This window comes from Triturus cristatus, chromosome 4_1 (genome assembly GCF_964204655.1).
Source record: "Triturus cristatus chromosome 4_1, aTriCri1.1, whole genome shotgun sequence".
Taxonomy (NCBI): domain Eukaryota; kingdom Metazoa; phylum Chordata; class Amphibia; order Caudata; family Salamandridae; genus Triturus; species Triturus cristatus.
This window is the reverse complement of record NC_140585.1, coordinates 1,096,439,338-1,096,458,269: the sequence shown is the minus strand read 5'-3', so window position 1 is coordinate 1,096,458,269 and position 18,932 is coordinate 1,096,439,338. Positions and strand designations below refer to the sequence as shown.

At 43.1% G+C, this 18,932-nt stretch overlaps 1 protein-coding gene across 3 annotated transcripts in view; it reads left to right on the top strand.

Annotated features, from left to right (window-relative positions):
* CPNE8 (copine 8) overlaps positions 1-18,932 on the top strand; it is a 961,735-nt gene that overhangs the window by 872,154 nt on the left and 70,649 nt on the right. For all 3 annotated transcript variants that reach the window (XM_085654090.1, XM_085654092.1, XM_085654091.1), the window contains one exon: positions 14,136-14,209. In XM_085654090.1, coding sequence (XP_085510216.1) covers positions 14,136-14,209 — 74 coding nt within the window. The remainder of the gene's footprint in view (positions 1-14,135; positions 14,210-18,932) is intronic.

Below are 18,932 nucleotides of genomic sequence, written 5' to 3'. Positions count from 1 at the left end.
GCTCTGCTCTGGGCACTATCAAGGGCTACCTTTCTGCTCTTTCAGACTTTCTCAGGCTGCCTGACCAGCCCTTTCAAGTCCCCTGTTGTCAATAGATTTCTCAAAGGCATTACTCACCTTTTCCCTCCTATTCCTTTTGTGATGCCTCAGTGGGACTTGAACCTGGTTCTCACATACTTAATGTGCACTCCCTTTGAGCCTCTTCATACCTGTCCTTTGCGATTAAATAACTTTGAAAACTGTCTTCCTGGTGGCCATCACCTCCGCTAGGCGTGTGAATGAGATCCAGGCTCTTTCATGTAAACCTCCTTTCCTGGCAATTCATCCGGACAAGGTTGTGCTTCAACCACGTCCCAATTTCTGCTGAAAGTAGTCACTGCCTTTCATCTCGGGCAACTGTCACAGTGCCCACTTTCTTTCCGCCTCCGCACCCTTCAAGAGGGGAAGAGAGGCTCCACCGTCTGGACCCAAAACGTGCGCTTTCATTCTATCTCAACCGCACACAACAGTTCCGGGTGGATGACCAGCTCTTTGGTGGCTACGTGGGTGTCAAGAAAGGCTGAGCTGTGCACAAGCGGACTATCTTCGGATGGGTTGTCTTGTGCATTAAAGTCTGTTACTCTCTGGCTAATAAGGAACCTCAGTAGGGCTGCGCGCCCATTCTACCAGGGCGACAGCAGCTACTACAGCATTGGGACACGGTGTTCCCCTGCAAGATATCTGTCAGGCACCCACGTGGGCCTCCCTGCATACTTTCACTAAGCACTATTGCCTTGACAGTCATGTCCGGAGAGACGGCTTCTTTGGCCGGTCGGTTCTCCGTGACTTTCTGGTGTGATTTCACTATGCAGACCCACCACCGGGGTTGGTATTGCTTGGGTATGTATTCTAGGGTAAGGAATCCATCACTAACGTGTCTCTTTAAGATGAACAAGTTACTTACTTGTGTAACCATATATCTGTAAGAGACATTAGTTAGTAATAGATTCCTTACCGCCCGCCCATCCTCCCCATTCTGCGAACTGTTCTCTAGGGTTCAGGTCATCCCTTTCAGGGCCCTAGATCTATTGCACCAGTAGTCGGTCTCTGGCATGGCTCTGCGTTCCTGGCGCGGAAAGACGTGTACAGAACTGACGTCAGCTCGCGTGGGCGCGTCTAAGTAGCTCCGATGACGTAATCTCCGTGAATACGATGCCAGTGACGTACGCGGAGCCGCACGACGACGCCTACCGATGCGCAGGAGTACTGCTGACGAAAACTTTCCGGATCCAGTCTGACGCCTGAGGATATTCTAAGGTAAGGAATCTATCACTAACTAATGTCTCTTACAGGTATATTGTTACACAAGTAAGTAACTTGTGTTTTAATAATACCTTGTTTTTGTTTAGTTGGAAGGTATGATTTCTGACCTGAAATCCCAGTTCTCCTTTAGGGCAATCTCCATTGATACTATAGATACGGAATAGTCCTGCCCACGTGCAGGAATCCAGGAGCACTTTTTCCCCCAGTCACATTTTGTGTAGTATCCTTGCTTTACTTTGAAAGGGGCCAGGGAGTACATTTGCACAAAAGTATAATTTAGCACCCTTAAAACAGGGTATATTGCCAATTCCATTAAAAGTGACATTTTGAAAACATCCTTCACAAACCCTTTTCGTTTTCTTTTAAAGTACATAATGGGGAAGACTAAGGCAACGTAACTGAATAGGCTGCAGAAATGTTGGAAAGACAATGAAACACTGAGCTGTTAAGGGCATCCTAACCTCCAGTGACCCATCACGCCGTGTAGGAGGCAGTTGACTTAGTTCTTTTTGATGTAGTAAGTAAAAGGTAAGCATAATCAGAATTCTATCATGGAGGAAGGAGGGTTGCTTATTATTTCAATGGAGATTCCCCTAAACGGGAACTAGGACTGCAGGTAAAAAATCATTCTATCTCATTCAGGGGATCTCCATCGATAATCTTAATCACTATATAGAATGGCAAGCCAATCTATAAGTTGTGAGGTCTAAATCTAAGCAAAGATATTTTTCAAAGGGGCCAAACAGACGTCCAGGTTGCTGCCTTGCAGCTCTCAGGGATTGGAATATGTCTCAATAATGCATCAGTAGCTGGTTTGCCCCTGGTTGATTGGGCTTTTGATTCTCTAGGTAAGATTTTGTTAGCTTTCTGGTAGCCCAGGAGTATGCCACAGGCTATCCATCTACATAAGGATTGTTTGGTTGTGGCATACCTTAAATTTACTGGACCATAGTTTTTACTGTTTGGACTTTCTTAGGTCCTTACCTTTGTCCAGATAAAACTTTAACAACCTTCTCACATCGAGAGTGTGGAGGGACCTCTCTGCTGTAGAAGAGGGAAAAGTAATAATCTGGTTGACATGAAAGTCAAATACCGCTCTAGGGAGGAATTTAGGGCAAATTGTCATTACTACCCTATGACTGTGAAAATCTTTGGAAGGTTCATGAGACATTAGAGCTTGAATTTTGCTAACCTTGCATGCAGAGGTTATTGCGGCTAGGAAATAAGCCTTCTGTGATAGGCATGGCAGGAAAGCTTTGAATATAGCCTCAAAAGGAGGGCCCATGAGACATGAAAGGAAAATATTTTTCCTTTCATGTCTCCAGCCTCGTCAGCCCTATACTAGCCACCGCCCTGCGCAGGATTTCCAAACCGTTCGGGGATGTGGACTCAGTTCATTTAGGCCTAGGAATGGAAGCCAGAAGTCATCGGCCACCCTGTCCTCGGCAGCCACAGCCTCCAGGCACTCCCAGTCTGACTCGGCAAGACCACACCACTCCAGTTGTTGGTGTAATCCCACAGTGGAGAGGATTCATTTTTGCCTTCAAGAAAATCCTTAACTACAGGAATTGTAAAAGAGAAAATTTGTGAAATACATTTAATACATGAAAATTGTGGCATTGCTTTAGCCAAATGAAGTAGATATGGAAGTATGGCCTCTTCTTGGTGGGTGATAGGATCAAAATTATTCTGAGCACACCATTTGCAAAACCTATTCCATTTAAAGGAGTAGGAAGCTGGTCTTCACGTGCACTGAGCACTTAAAGTCACCTCATTACGTGTCACTTGTATGTCGCTTCACTTGACAGCCTCCATTATCCTGTGTATATATACCTTTGAAATTGTATAAAATAAGAATTTTCTAAGCATTTCATAGTTGGTTTTTTTGTGTTCCAACCACATGTACAAATAATTTGGTGTCTCTCATCTTTGATCTTGTACAATGTTCAAATTACTTGCATTTCTGATTAACTCTTGTGTTGCAAAGTGATTTTCACCCCCGACAAAACCATTGTAGCCTTTTCATCAGACTTCGACAGCAAGCATGTAGGGGCTGTATCTTTTCTCAACGTCGATGTCCCCAATGTCAACTGGTAATTTCTTTTCTCACTTTGCCTTCTCTTTTTGGATCTCTCCCTGTAAGAGTCTTCAGAGAGTGAGATAGGAGCATTGGAAAAGGGAGCAGCCTCTCCTCACCCCTCAGATATCTCTTTAGCCAGGGATTTCTGCTTATTATTCTCCTTTCTTCTTGCCCATGCAGACGAATCTCCATTTGCCCTTTCAAGGTGTGCCTGGATAAGGAGCTGCATTGGCAGCATGTTTGGCAAAATGAAAAATATTTCCAGTCAGGATGTTATGGAAAATTACTCTCAGTCCTAAATGATGTTGAGTGAACCACTTTTAAAAAGGTTCGGAAGTGATAATAGAGAAAAAAAACTTAAAAAGGCCCAGCTAAGAGTTCCAAGATCTTGTGAGCAGGAGTCACAAGAAAATAAGTCAACTACCACCTACAGGGCATGACTGGACACTAGAGGTGAGGGTGCCCTTAAAGGCGCAGCGTTCTTTTACCTTTATAACATTGCTGCAGCCTATGCAGTTACATTGTCTAAGTAGGATATTTTTTAAATGTTACTTGTCTTTCATTTAGTGACCTTTTTAACGATTTATGTAATTTTATCCATCTTTTAAAGTAAATTATTGGAATTGGCAACATAGCCTTTGTATAGGCTTTTTACCTTGCTCTCCCAGAATGTGCAGTGGAATCAAGCCTTTTGTATTATTCAAGGAGTGCCTGAGAGCCTGTCCATCATTGTACTGATGTTTGGTAAGAAGAATGGAATACAAGTTTGTAGTACCAGTGTACTCACATAATATATTTGGTAGCCTAATGTATTTGTCATATAAACCTTAAATTAATAAGGGTAGAACTTAATATTACTAAGAAGTAATAGTGTACATATTGCGAATATATGAAATATGCAGGCACCCTATTGTAAAGAGCAGTATATATTACAAAAAATAAAAGCATAGCAGTACATCAACATAAGGCCTTTTGCATGGCAGTAGACATACGTAAACAACATATTAGGGCTTAGACATTTTAATGTCCTCCAACTTCCTAAAACTAAATCTGAAAGAGGTAAAAATGTGTGCTTCTATCATGACAGATTCACTTCATCTTCAATCTATTGTGGCTGTCTAAATTGAAAATTGCCAATTTTTACCCAAACCCTTGGATGGTGTATGACTACCACCTATACGTGAAATTGCGTATTGGTTATAGCATGAACTCTGCCATAGGAGCCCTTTTCTCCCTCAGAAACCCCAGGTTCTTACTTAATCTGCCAATCAGTAATGCAATATATTGTAGTCTCCACATTATCAACTACTTATGCCAAGTGTTGTCCCGCAGAACAGTGGTTGGTTCTTAGTCATAGTCGTCATAGTCATAGAGATTTATTAAGCGCGCATATCACCCAGAAGGGTCTCAAAGTGCTACGGCGATAGTGCTGAAGCCAAAATAAAAAAGCTGAAAGCGGGGGAACAGTGTGCAGTCAGAACAGCCAGGTTTTAGGCTTCTTTCGGAACTGTTTATGATCTGAAATAGTGCGAAGCTGCAATGGGTGTTCGTTCCACAGGCGGGGGCTAGTTGGGAAAATGAGTAGCCACCGTGCCTGGCAGTTTGCACCCTGAGCGGGGTGAGAAGATGTTTGGTTCCAGACCTAAGGTTTCTATGAGGGGGGTACCAGTTTAGTTTTTTGTCTCTAACAGGGTCTTCTGTACCGACAGCTGGTCTTAAAACGGATACGCTTCCTTATAGGGAGCCAGTGAAGGGTTTTCAGACTGAGCGCTGACGGGGACCGAGATGGAAGGTTTAATACTAGCCTGGCAGCTGTGTTCTGTAAAACCTGAAGCCTGGTGACCAGCTCTTCATTAATTGAGGCCAACAAAGCGTTTCCATAGTCAGGACGATTGATGATCAAATCTTGGACAAGCGTTTTTCTTGATTTTAATGGGATCCATCGGAAGATCTTATGTAGGCTCCTCATTAGGCCATAACAGGTGCTCTCTATTTGGTTAACCTGGTCTATCATGGATAGTTTATCATCAATTTTTACTCCAAGATTGCATACCGTGGGTTTAGGAGAAGGACAGGAGCTGAGACTATGGGGCCACCAGTCGTTGGACCAGTGTTCATGAGCCTTGCCAAATAAGATGATCTCGGTCTTATTGGCATTGAGCTGCAGATAGTTAACTTGCATCCAAAGGTTGATACGAGTCATACAGTTTTTGAATCTAATTAGAACAGCAAGGAGTCTGAAACACCTATTCAAAATTAAATAAGCAAATTAGTAAAGTATATATACATAAAAGGAAAAACTTGAACATTTTTAAACACCTCTACCTGTAAAGGAATTTGAAATTGAAGGCTAAAAATTAAGTTGGTATCCTTAGCTTGATTCAAAGGAGCAATGCGGGTACAGTGAACAGAATCTAGTATGGACTATAGGTGGCCTCAAATAAAGCACTGGTATCTGCTGACAAAAAGAGATCATGCATTAGAAGCAAAAAAAGCAAGGTGATATGCTAGAATCGAACATCTTGCTATGTCCTTTAGACATCGATATACATTTTGAAACTATACCCTTCCTATCAAAATTATAATTCCAATTTTTGCATATTTTTAATTTGTGAATTAAATGTTGTAATTTGCACTGTTAACAATGTTGATTTCCTGTATCTGATAGAGACTTTTAGCTGAAGATTCCTTACCTTTGAATTTCCCAGGCATCAGGCTGGATCTGGAAACTTTTGCTGAGCAATACCTCTGGCGTGCGCCATCGTTTTGCTCCATTTGGCTCCGCGTGACGTCGTCGGTAGCGTTGGTTATGACATTGCTGTAACTATTTAGGCACCACCCAGATGTACGGACTTCAGTTCTTTTCTTTCCGTGTCAGTGAAGCGCCAATACAGGAAGAGCTACTCCTATGTTGCTTTTTGACCGGCCTTTTCTTGACTTTTTATCAAATTAAAAAAGAAATCCGTTGTGTGCGAGGATGTCTTCGAGGAAGATAGGGTTGAAGCCATGCGGGCCTCTCCCTAAATGATGTCTGTGACTGCCCCACATCTCGTCTGCCTCTGGTGCCTCAAGCGCGACCACGGACCAAAGTCATGCTCGGGCTGTCAGGCTATGGCTCCAAAGATCTTGCGGGAGCGAGCTATGAAGCTCCTTGCGGCTCAGCAGTCAACACCGTCCAGCAAAACTCCGTGGAGGTACCGGTCCCGATCGAGGAAGAGGAGGTCGCAGGACAGCTCCCAGAGCCCAAAGTCCTCTTCGTCTCACTCGAGGTCTTTGGGACACTAGGGAAAGAGGCTCAAGAAGAAGACATCCAAACGGACTCCATCTTCACCTCGACTGTCGGCCGTCAACAAAGGAGGTAAGAAGCACTGATGCTCTAGGCATGGTTCTGTGGAGCGGGAGCCACGGTCCACTTCGCGCCTCCCTCCCTTTCCAGGAGCCGGGACAACCCCCGCTCAAATCGAAGAATTCCATGAGGCCATGCACCGTGTTTTTGAGTGGGCTGGCCACTCTAGTGAGTCCTCAGGCCCCGTGGGGTCGGAAGGGGCCTTGTCAGTCTCTATGTTGTCAGCTCCGGCCACTGCGCTGGTGGGTCTTCAGAGATCCGATCACAGATCTGGGTCAATGGCAGTCGTGCCACCGCAACCTCCCCTGGCGTCAGACCTTTGAGTCGGTGCCCTCGGTGCCGCCGGTGCCCATTGGCGGTACCAGCCCCATCCTTATGCCCACCCACAAAGTCGGAACAATGTCAACGATTCAGACACCAACTGAACCCAGGTGTTCTATGTTGTCGCCTGAACACTTTGAGGATGTGTTAGGCTCGGGAGAGGAATCAGAGGGGTCTATTGACCCTTTGGAACACCAGGCTGACTCTGCAGAACAGTGTGACTGGTACGGGGAACTTGGGAAGCCAATGGACTGGATACTCCCAAACATACTGGCATGCTCTCTCCGCCAACTGTGGCTACGGACGAGGGGGCATCTTATGCCATGGTGGTCAAGAGGGCAGACGAGGCCCTTGGACTGGAGTTGCCCTCCATGGAGGTCAGGACTAATCTCCTGACTGAAGTGCTTCAGCCTGGGGCTTCCACCTCAGAACTACTTTTACCCTTTAATGAAGCACTATCTGATGTCCTTCTTGGCATGTGGTCCAAGCATAGCACAGGGGATCCTGTGAATAGGACACTTGCACGCTGCCATCGCCCAGCTCCGGGCGACCCAAAGTTCCACAGCCGTCAGCAACCCCAGTTTGGTGGTGCAGACCTCTACATCATAGCGCGCGTTCCCTTCTGCACCTCCGGATAGGGAATCTAAGAGGCTGGATTTATTTGGTAAGAAAATGTTTTCTTCCTCCAGCCTGGCATTGCGGTCAGTGAATACTGCATGCTAATTGGGCAGTTTCTCCCCTCCTATTGGGAGACGGTTGTGCATGTGCTGCCACAAGTCCGGGAGGAGGGCCGGGCTGTGCTCTCTCCGATGTTGTTGAGACCTCGGTAGGCAGTTAAGGACCAGAGAGATGCAGCAAAATTCACCATAAGGTGTGGTCTTGATTCAACAGATTCGCTGGACAGATCGGTTTCCACGACAGTGGCCTTCAGGTGTCACACCTGGCTTAGGACAACTGGCTTCTCGGGTGATATCCAGGCAAATTTATGGACATGCTTTTTGATGGAACCCGTCGTTTTGGGTAAAAGGCACATTCGGCCATAGGTAGGTTCAAGGACTCTCGAGCTACGGCCAGATCCTTGGGCCTCTCTTCTACTCCTCTTGGCCAGTTTACCTTTCGCACCTTTCGCGGCAACAGAAGGTGTTTCCAGCCTCGTCAGCCCTATCCTAGCCACCGCCCTGTGCAGGATTTCCAAACCGTTCGGGGATGTGGACTCAGTTCATTTTGGCCTAGGAATGGAAGCCAGAAGTCATTGGCCACCCTGTCCTCGGCAGCTACAGCCTCCAAGCACTCCCAGTCTGACTCTGCAAGACCACACCACTCCAGTTGGCGGTGTAATCCATCATCATCTCTCCCAATGGAGGTCCATAATATCGGACAATTGGGTCTTTCAGATTATTTAGGAGGGCTATTCTCTGCATTTCCTTCATTTTACTCCACCCATTCTGCCAAATCAGAAACGGCAGATGGAGGATCTTTAAAATTGCTCCTTGAGAAAGTTACAGCTCTCTTGGCCAAGGGAGCTATAGAAAGGGTCCCGGTTTCAGAAGTAGGCAGTGACTGTTATTCCTGATACTTTCTGATTCCGAAGATAAACAAAGGGTTGCGGCCCATTTTAGATCTTCGGACCATCAATCCTTTCCTCAAGAAGGAGAAATTCAAGATGCTCACTCTAGCTCAGGTCTTGTCTGCACTAGACCAAGAAGATTGGATGGTAGCATTGGACCGGCAGGATGCCAGTTTTGATATCCTCATCCTTCCAGGCCACAGGTGTTACCTGCAGTTCAAAGTAGAATGCAAGCACTTTCAGTTCACCGTGCTCCCCTTTGGCCTTACCAGTGCCCCTCGGGTGTTCACATAGGTGATGGAAGTGGTCGCAGCTCATCTGCGCAGGTTAGAGGTGTCAATCTTCCCCTACCTCGACAATTGGCTGTTGAAGGTGTCCTCGTCCCAGGCTGTCATCTCCCACATTCAAACTACGGCAGACCTCCTGCATTCGCTGGGGTGTGCCAAAGTCACACCTAACTCCTTCTCAGATGCTCCCTTTCATTGGAGCTTTTCTGGACACATTGCAGTTTTGAGCCTATCCTCCAGAGCAGCAAGTCCAGGATATTCAGGTTATGATTCCAGTGTTTCAGCCTCTACCCTGGATTTTGGTGAGACTGACTCTGAGGCTGTTGGGCCTCATTGCCTCCTGTGTCCTGTTGGTAAAGCAGGCCAGGTGGCATATGCGGGCTCTACAGTGATACTTGAAGTCCCGATGTGGTTGAGACCTCGGTAGGAACTGCGAAAGATCTGCAGTGGTGGTTGACGAACCACGATAGGGTCAACGGCAGACCCCTCTGCTTTCCCCAACCAGATCTCACCGTCGTGACAGTTGTGTCACTTCTGAGATGGGGCAGCCATCTGGGAGAGGTGGAGATCAGGGGATACTGGTCTCCAGCAGAGTCGTGGCTCCACATCAGTTTGATGCAGCTCCAAGCGATTCAAATGGCATTGAAAGCATTCCTTCCCTCTGTCAAAGAGAAGTTAGTGCAGGAGTTTACAAACAACACCCTTGCCATGTGGTGCTGCAACAAGAAGGGGAGGGTGGGGTCATGGACCCTTTGTCAAGAGGCCCTGTGTCTCTGGACGTGGCTGGAACAGCAGGGCATAACCCTGGTGGTTCAACACCTGGCAGGTTCTCTGAATGCCAGGGCGGACCAAGTTAGCCGTTGGTACCTAGCAGATCACGAATGTAGTCTCCAGTCGGTGGTGGCACAAGGTCTATTTCAGCAGTGGGGAGAACCTTAGTTAGATTTGTTTGCCTCCGAAGAGAATGTGCAGTGTCAACAATACTGCGCGCTGGAGTTTCCAAGGCGCCTATCACTTGGCGACACCTTTTGTCACGAGTGGAGCTCAGACCTGCTGTACTCCTTTCCGCCCATACCACTCCTGCCCAGGGTTCTGAAGAGATCAGGAGCGATCGAGCCCAAGTCATCCTTTTGGCTCTGGACTGGGCGAGGAGAATCTGGTATCCAGAGCTTCTGAAGATGAGCATTGATCCTTCGATCAGGCTGCCCCATCTGGAGGATCTTCTGTCCCAGCAACAGGGGAGGATTCTCCACCCCAACCTGTCAACTCTGCGTGTCCATGCATGGAGATTGAACGGAGGTAGTTGATGGCGTTTGGCCTTCCTCCCGAAGTATGTAACTTTATTTTGGTGACCAGGCGGCCTTTTACTAAGACGGAATACACATGCCGTTGGCAGAAATTTGGTGTATACTGTATAGAAAGGTCTATTGACCCTCATTCTGCATCTCTTTCCACTGTTCCTTTATTCATTCTAACCCTTGCCCAACATGGCTCTGCTTTGTGAACTCTAAAGGATTATCTTTCTTCTGCTCTCTCTGCATTTTTGCAGCTGCCCTACCATCCCTCTCTCATTAGGTCTCCAATTATACATAGGTTTCTAAAAGGGCTGACTCACATGTTTCCACCCACACCTTTTGTTATGATGCAATGGGGCCTTAATTTGGTCCTCACTTATCTTATGTGTGCTCCTTCCGAGCCATTACACAACTGTCCCCTCTGGCTGCTTGCCCTAAAGACAGCATTTTTAGTGGTGATTACATCTGCCCGAATGGTGAGTGCGTTGCAGGCGTTATCTTGCATGCCTCCCTACATGATTTCCAAGCAAAGCAGTGCTTCGCACCTGTGCTTCATTCTTGCCAAAGGTTGTAACCCCATTCCATCTGGGTCAATACATCAAGCTGCCCACCTTCTTTGCTCCCCCACATCCTTCTAAGGAAGAGGAGCGTCTCTACCGTCTTGACCCAAAAGGGGCATTCTCGTTTTACCTTGACCGAACAAAAGAATTCTGGATCGACGACCAACTCTTTGTGGGGTATGTGGCACCTAAAAAGGGAAGGGCAGTGCAGAAAAGGACCATCTCTCACTGGGTCGTTCTATGCATTACGATCTGCTATGCCCTGGCTAAGAAGTAGCCCCCAGAGGGATTAACGGCTAGGAAGAACCTGTAATCTTACATTAAAATTATGCCATAAAATTAGATGGCAATTTTTCTTTGTAATCAAAAATTTTACTACAAGCGAATACCATAATTAGATAACAGTGACGTGTTTTCTTTTTTTCTTCTTTTTAATTTGTGGCATTTGCTTGCAATGAAAAAGCTTTAAAAAATTAACCATCACGCCATCTTGTCAAGGTCAGACCTATTGGCTTTGGCAATGCTTCTTTGATATTTGGAGCAGTTTGAGCTTATGCCTTTATAACCTTTATCTTCAACAAATGATATCCAGGCCAAATTCTGGCACTTTCTTTGTTGGTAAAGTTACTCAGGATTTACCATTTACTGTAGGAGGAAGAAAGCATGTTTTTTTAATCTAAAAGTGGTAACAACATACAGGGTTGCAGTGGTAAGATCAGCTTTTAGTAACAGGGAGAGAGGAAAAAATATTTTCTTCCCACTCTTTTGCAGTTTTGTAAGTTGTGGTCAATGTTTCCTATTCCTGCGATTTATACCTACTTGCAGTATGGGGGTAGAAACTTAAGAAACTAAAGAGTAAACCCTAAAAGCGGATTTATTGGCAGAAAACAAAGAACTAGGCAACATGGTTTCATATATAACTTTTTGACCTGATGGATGATCTACGAACGTAACATATCATTACATACATCAGAGCCTTTGGGAAGCAGTGCTATATGTAAGTCCTTATTTTATGTTTTTGGGAGTGCCATACCTAGTAGAATACTTCCTTGGCCAATTTTGAGCGGCTTGATGATCCTACAGCAAAAATTACCAGGTGATAGTCAACTGGCAGGATTTTTATTTGCATTTTCCCACATGGTAAAACCCTATGCCAGTGCAAGGACAATGTTCACGTTTTGTGGAAAATATCTATGGGAAAATTCCTGGAATTGGGAATCCCTATTTAGTAAAGGACTCAGAATTTTCAGATCTGTATTCTCATCCCCTTTCTAATGACTTTAACTTGCAGTGCCCAGTATTAAAGGATAGCGATCTAGTTGATTTCTTAATGGGGCTCATTGTGTTTGTAGGTTGTTCACAAACACATGATACCCAGAGCCAACAACCCAGTAATGGCTTTGATTGATTTTTCATTGTGCTAATCAAGCTTCACTAGATAATTAAAAAAATCTAATGAATGGAAATTAGTAATGAAGAAAAGCTATGCTTCTTTTAAATGTACCCAAGAATCTTTCCTAATGGAGTAATTTGTACTATTCCACATTTTGGATTACCCATAATGTCAGGCGATTATGAGTCTTGTTTTTTTCTTTTTTTACAAAAAAGTGTGTTATGTAGACACTGACTTACAAGTAAAATCATCCTGCTCCCAATACACCTCCTGATACAAATAGTATCCCACTAGCTAATTGTACGGAACCAGAAAGGTAGAAAATACAATAATCTGGAAGGAGAAAGTGATGCTTGAATAACATAGACTTTTGGGATGGTAGCTGTCTAGTAGTTACCAGCTGAATTTGGGCCTTTGAAGTCTGGAACACATAAAAAGATACCAATCCCAGACATTGCTGAAAATTCTTTCAGGAGTTAAAGAAGGTGTGGTTGCATGGAAACCACTGAGCCTTAATATGAGAGATGTATCGTGAGAACAAGGGAACCCCAATATTAGAACCTAGGGTAGTTAATGGCATTACAAGAACAACGTTTCAAGCAAGGCAAAATTGGTTCCCAAGAAGTGAGAGTTGTTGAGTTTTAAAGTAATGTTAATCAGTATGCCCGTAACATTGGGCATACATAGGCAATAAATGCAGCGTGGAGCAAAATTAGGCAGTTGTTTAAATGTAGGCAGGGACACAGATAGGATTTAGCCTTTATGCAGCATTTATTTATAGACAATAATGCAGCATATTTTCAGAAATTATAGTTCAAGTGCTCACAAAAAAGTGACAAAAGGCATGATGTGAAGAGTGAAGGTGACATTTAAAATACATACATTGCACTGACAACAAAGACAAGACAAATCCTGATTATGAACTCCTTTTAATGTTTAAATTACACTCAGGATTTTCTGTCTTTGTTGTGAATGCAATGTATGAATTTTAGAAATGTCACCTTCACTCATCACATCACACCTGTTGTCACTTTTTTGTGAGCACTTGAACTATAAATTCTGAAAATATGCTGCATTATTGTCTATAAATAAATGCTGCATAAATGCAAAAGCCTAACTGTGTTCCTGCCTACATTCAAACAACTGCCTACTTTTTCTCCATGCTGCATTACTTGCCTATTTATGCTTAATATGAGATATAGCACTACAAAGAATCACCTATTATTTAGGTCCCAGTGCACCTAATCAGGCACCTGCAGAATATGATGCGGGTCTTCCTCTTAAGGTTTTTAGGCACGCCTGACCTGGAACAACCCCCCTGCACACTCACCTGTCACTTCCATCACCTCAGCAGCTGTCTCACTGTCTCCATACCCTTTTTATGTTTGCTTACTTTTGGTTCCAAGCAGCAAATCCTCATAAACCCTGTTTTCTTGAATATGTTACCAGTTAAACACACTGAAATCATATTTGGGTAGGAGCTGTACTACATTAAAATCCTCAAATAACTAAAATAAACCATCATGGCTAGACCTTTTCCCTCTAATAGAAATTGTGAATGTTTTCTAGTCTATCACTTTTAACCAAAGATTTCATTACACCATTAACGCAGCACAAGAATGACATTTCATCCAAGTTTTTGCTATGTGAAGAAATGCAGAAGCAGCCTATTTGAACAGGATCAAACCTTTAGAATAGGAAACAGATACTTGTAACAAGGGCAGATAAATTATTTAGCAAGCTTGGACACAGTCATGCATTGACACACGCATGGACACAAGAGACCATACACACACTCTGACATTTACAGGCATCTGTTTGCACGACTCTCTTGCCCTGGAAATTCAACAGTAGTTTTGTTCCGTAACATTTGGTGTTTGTAATTATTTATTGGCATGGTGAAAAAAGAGATGCAGTTGTAAGATCCATTTGCTCTCTCATTCAATTCATATAGGCATTAACATCTATGCTTTTGACTTTCTAGCCATGATAGAATTAGATGGAGATGAAGTTCGAGTATCTTCAAGAGGAAGATTAGCAGAAAGAGATATTGTACAGGTAAAGTGTTCAAATTGCTTTGACCATAGAGTCACATTGATCATTGTATTTGTGTAATGTGAGGAGTATACATTTATATGTTAAGTTTTATTTGTATTTGCGCTGCATTACATATCATAATCTTTTCACTATATCTCCACAGTCATAACTCGCTCGTCATCTACTTCAGCCAAAACCCCCAATCTCTTTGTAATCAATTACCTCACCAGAATCCTAACTTCACAAGCCACATAACTACATCATTATATATATTCTCCTTCATTCTGTTCACTATATTTGTGAGGTAGATCATTTCAAATATGTCTACTCCTTTCTCCGTGAAAATATTTTCACAAATAGTCCTCATTGTCACTGTATTGGTCCAAACCCCCACCCTCTTCTTTTCCTCTAGTAACATATCTTCAAATGCAGGCCCTTACACATGTATTATTGTATCATGCCTCTTGTTGTCTCAAGAAACGGCAATGCGCCTGTCAAATATACATCTAACAAAACATCAATAACTCCTCTCTACCTTTCCAAAGCCTTCAGTCTCATCATTACCTACTTCACTCAAAGGCACAAAGTATATTTAGTGGTAAATGTATCCATCTTCAATCCCCTTGCTAACTATTAACTCATAATTGCTCATAATTGCTTGCAAACTTCACAATGTACAGACACATTCATGACTGTATAAGGTTTGTGAATACAAAAGAATCCATGGAATAACATGATACAGGTTAATGCCTCAGGTTAGGATCCTACAGAAAAGAGTATTCCAAAGGCTGAGAAGGGGTGTCCCATGGAGGTGTAGGTAGATTTAACTTTTTAGGAAATATTTGTAGATTGCTGATTGAATGGGTATATGGCTTCACATCGATGGACAGTATTTCCATAAAGGAATACTGCTTGATGATATGAAAGGAGTTTGCCAGGAGCACATTCTGCAGGGAGGCTTTAGTGGCAGAAAAATACATTTGGATTTGAACCTGTTATCTTACCTGATGTTAAGAAAACTTACAAGCGGGGAAGATTCATTGAAATTTGCACATTTAAGTGTCATTAATAGAATCAGTTTGCAAATCAAGTCTGATCAGCATTAGAAACAAGAAACAAGGGGGATGTGAGGATCAACAAAAAAGAAATTTGAAGAATGAAATACAAATTCAACACATAAAACAAACTGTGGAAAGGAAATGGTTGCTTTTATTTATGCATTTGTAAATATTGCATAAAGATCAATTTTCAGAAAAAGTTCAAAACATAGGGAAGACATTTATTACGAGCAAGACATTATGGGAGAGATTTGACTGATAAAACAAACACTTACCCTATAGTAAATTTCCTTCAGTGGCAGCAATACACATTCACAATTACACAATTAAGATCCCAATGAAAAATTAGGAAAACTGCTTTTCCAAAGTGAGCTTCATCATGTCAGACTCTTCCGAGCCTGAATTTGTATTCAATATATATTCATTTGCATATTATAAAACGGTGCTAATTATGATTATTGTGTAAAATTAAGTATTAATTATGGTTTGCTGACCTAAGTTTTTCAAATATGCTAGGATATGACCTCATAATGGCTGACGTAACAATCAGATTCATCGGCATCATGGAAATACAAATAATACTGCCAGACATTGTAAATTGCCTTGCCTAACGAAGCAAGCAGATGTCCCACCCATCAAACATACTGCTGTTTGGTGGACTCTAGCCTTGTCATTGTGAACTCGAACAGTATGGCAGGTGAAATTGTTGTCTGCCACTCCTCTAAAGTCTCCTAGAAAGCACCAGTTTACTTAGGCCTAGAGTTGCTACATTTTGTTTGCTGGCCTAGAGAGAAAAACACTAGTAAAAAATGGCTGTGTTGGCAACCCTCCAGTCCGGTCTCAATACCACACCCTCTTTCATTGCCCTTCTTGATTGCTTATGGGCCAAAGTTGAGGAGGGTAGGCCACCATACGTCCCTCAAAACACAAAAATAGGTACGTAGCATCAGGAAAGTAAAGAGAAACCAAGAAGGTATACTATTTCTTAATATTCTAGGAATATTAACTGTGTTGAATATGATTATTGTGTAAAATTAAGTATTCGTTATGATTTGCTGACCTAAATTTTTCAAACATACTGGGATATGACCTCAAAATGGCTGATGCAACAACCAGATTCATCAGCATCATGAAATTACAAATAATACTGGCGGACATTATAAATTGCCTTGCCTAACTAAGCAAGCAGAAAACCCACCTATCAAACAAACAGCTGTGTTGTGGACTCGAACCTGCCGTTGTGAACTCGAACAGTATGGCAGGTGTAATTGTTGTCTGCCACTCTTCTAAAGTGTCCCAGAATGCCTAGAATGCAACAGTTTACTTAGGCCTAGGGTAGATACGGTAGCATCAGGAAAGTGAATTCTAGGAACAGTAAAAAATCCAGAGTTTGGATCTCACAGGACTTCTGCTGCGCATCTGAGGAAAGTCATTCTTTATGGAAGAGGAAACCTCACACACATAATAGTGTCATGCTTCCTCATCGTCATCCTCGCCCCACCCTGGTAGGTCAATGTCACTAGGTCGGACTCAACCTCCTTGAAGACTTTAAAGGAAGGAGGGAGTTCTTAAATTATAACTACTGGTCAAAGGTGGGATCCAGATCTTGCTTAAAATACCTCAGTGTTCCAAGGTACCTTTATTCAAGAGGACACCGGGTATATCTAAAAATAATCACTAGCGGGTAATTTGAGGACAATGTCTTAGATGAGAGACGAGACACGAGTCTCTCAGGCGATTCTATTCCATCTATTATGAAGGACACATAGGGCCTGATTACGATGTCAGGCGGACTTTAGTCCTCCCGACACTGTCTTAGTCATGGAACCGACCGACCTCTTGTCAGCGTTCCCAACCAGCTGTTCTGCTTGGGTTTTCGGATCAGATAGAACCCGCTCAACAGAGCCTCTCTAACCCAGCCAGAACGTTACCCCCTCCCTAGGGCCTAGCCTCACCTAAGAAACCACATATATACATATATACCACCTAAGGACAGGGAATTCCTACTATATATATATATATATATATACATACACATATATATATATATATATTACCTACTGGCGGTCGCCAGTAGGTAGTTATAGTTAGGACCACGTTTCCATAGGAAAACCTCAACATTCTATTTTGAATAACTTTGGCGCCGGTCGACGAATCCTCGCGAATTTCTCAAAATAGGTGGGGCGCTACGCTCCGCTCCTACCCTGAAAGTCTCGGGGGGATTCGTCAAGCGGGGGCTGAGATAAAAGGGGGGTCCCAAAACGCGTTTTTCCCATGCATTTTTCCATAGGACCTTTAGAACGAGCTACAGCCCGAACGGCTGAACAGAATTACTAGAAATTTGGCAGAGAGGTAGTCCCTAGGTCAAGGAAGTGCCTTTTGTAGGTTTGGTGTAAATCTGTTCAGTAGATTCTGAGAAAATAGCCTTTAAATCAATATATATATCTGAGCCCACTTACGGTACGCTTACGGTACGCTTACCGTACGCTTACCGTAAGCTTACGGTGGCGTGCCCGAGCGCGATTCTGATTGGCTCTTAGATCTTAGTAAACATTCGAATCGGCCGAAACCAGGAAGCGGCGTCCGCCATTTTGTCTCTCGCACTGAGTGTTGTTTATCAAACATGATGGCCAAAAACATGTTACGGGGCTGTTTTGACAACTCCCTCCCACATAGTCATGTTGAGGGAGTCCCCAAACATCCCCCAAGAGCAAAAACGGTTTTATTTTTTTTTCGGCAATTTCGCGGGGTACGCTTACCGTACGCTTACCGTACGCTTACCGTAAGCTTACCGTACGCTTACGGTAAAAAAATAAAAATAAAAAAAACACTATCCACACTTACCCCACCCCCTGTGCTTTTGGTGGCCGCAGGCCACCAAATGTGCAGTGCTTATTAATAGAGAAAAAAAACGTAATTTTGGCAACATGAAATTATAAAATCGAAATAAAAAAAACACTATCCACATTGACCTCACCCCCTGTGCTTTTGGTGGCCGAAGGCCACCAAATGTACAGGGCTTATTAAAGTTGATAAAAACCGTGCACGGAACGAACTGCGTTAAGTGGGCGCGCACGCCACAAATGGCGTAAAGTAACTTAGCATTTAAAAAACCGTACAAATTCACTGAAAAAACCATAGGTTTCACACACGTTATAGTTAGGAAATAGCATTTAAAAAACCTTGCTAATTCACTGAAAAAACCATAGGTTTCACACATGTTATAGTTAGCTGGACATTTTACTGATAAAAAACCAATGAAATTCCCCCGTTATAGTTACTGTAGGCAACTATAACTCACGCGACCGTAATCCTCTGCTGATGACATATGTGTCTTTATGAAAAAAAAATATTTGTAATATATGTATAGCTAAAATTTAATGGAAGAAGATATGGGCAAATAAGTGTCTAAATACAGTATTAGCATCAGCAGAGGATTGCGGTCGCGTGAGTTATAGTTGCCTACAGTAACTATAACGGGGGAATTTCATTGGTTTTTTATCAGTAAAATGTCCAGCTAACTATAACATGTGTGAAACCTATGGTTTTTTCAGTGAATATATATATATATATATTCACTGAAAAAACCATAGGTTTCACACACGTTATAGTTAGGAATTAGCATTTAAAAAACCTTGCAAATTCACTTAAAAAACCATAGGTTTCACACATGTTATAGTTAGCTC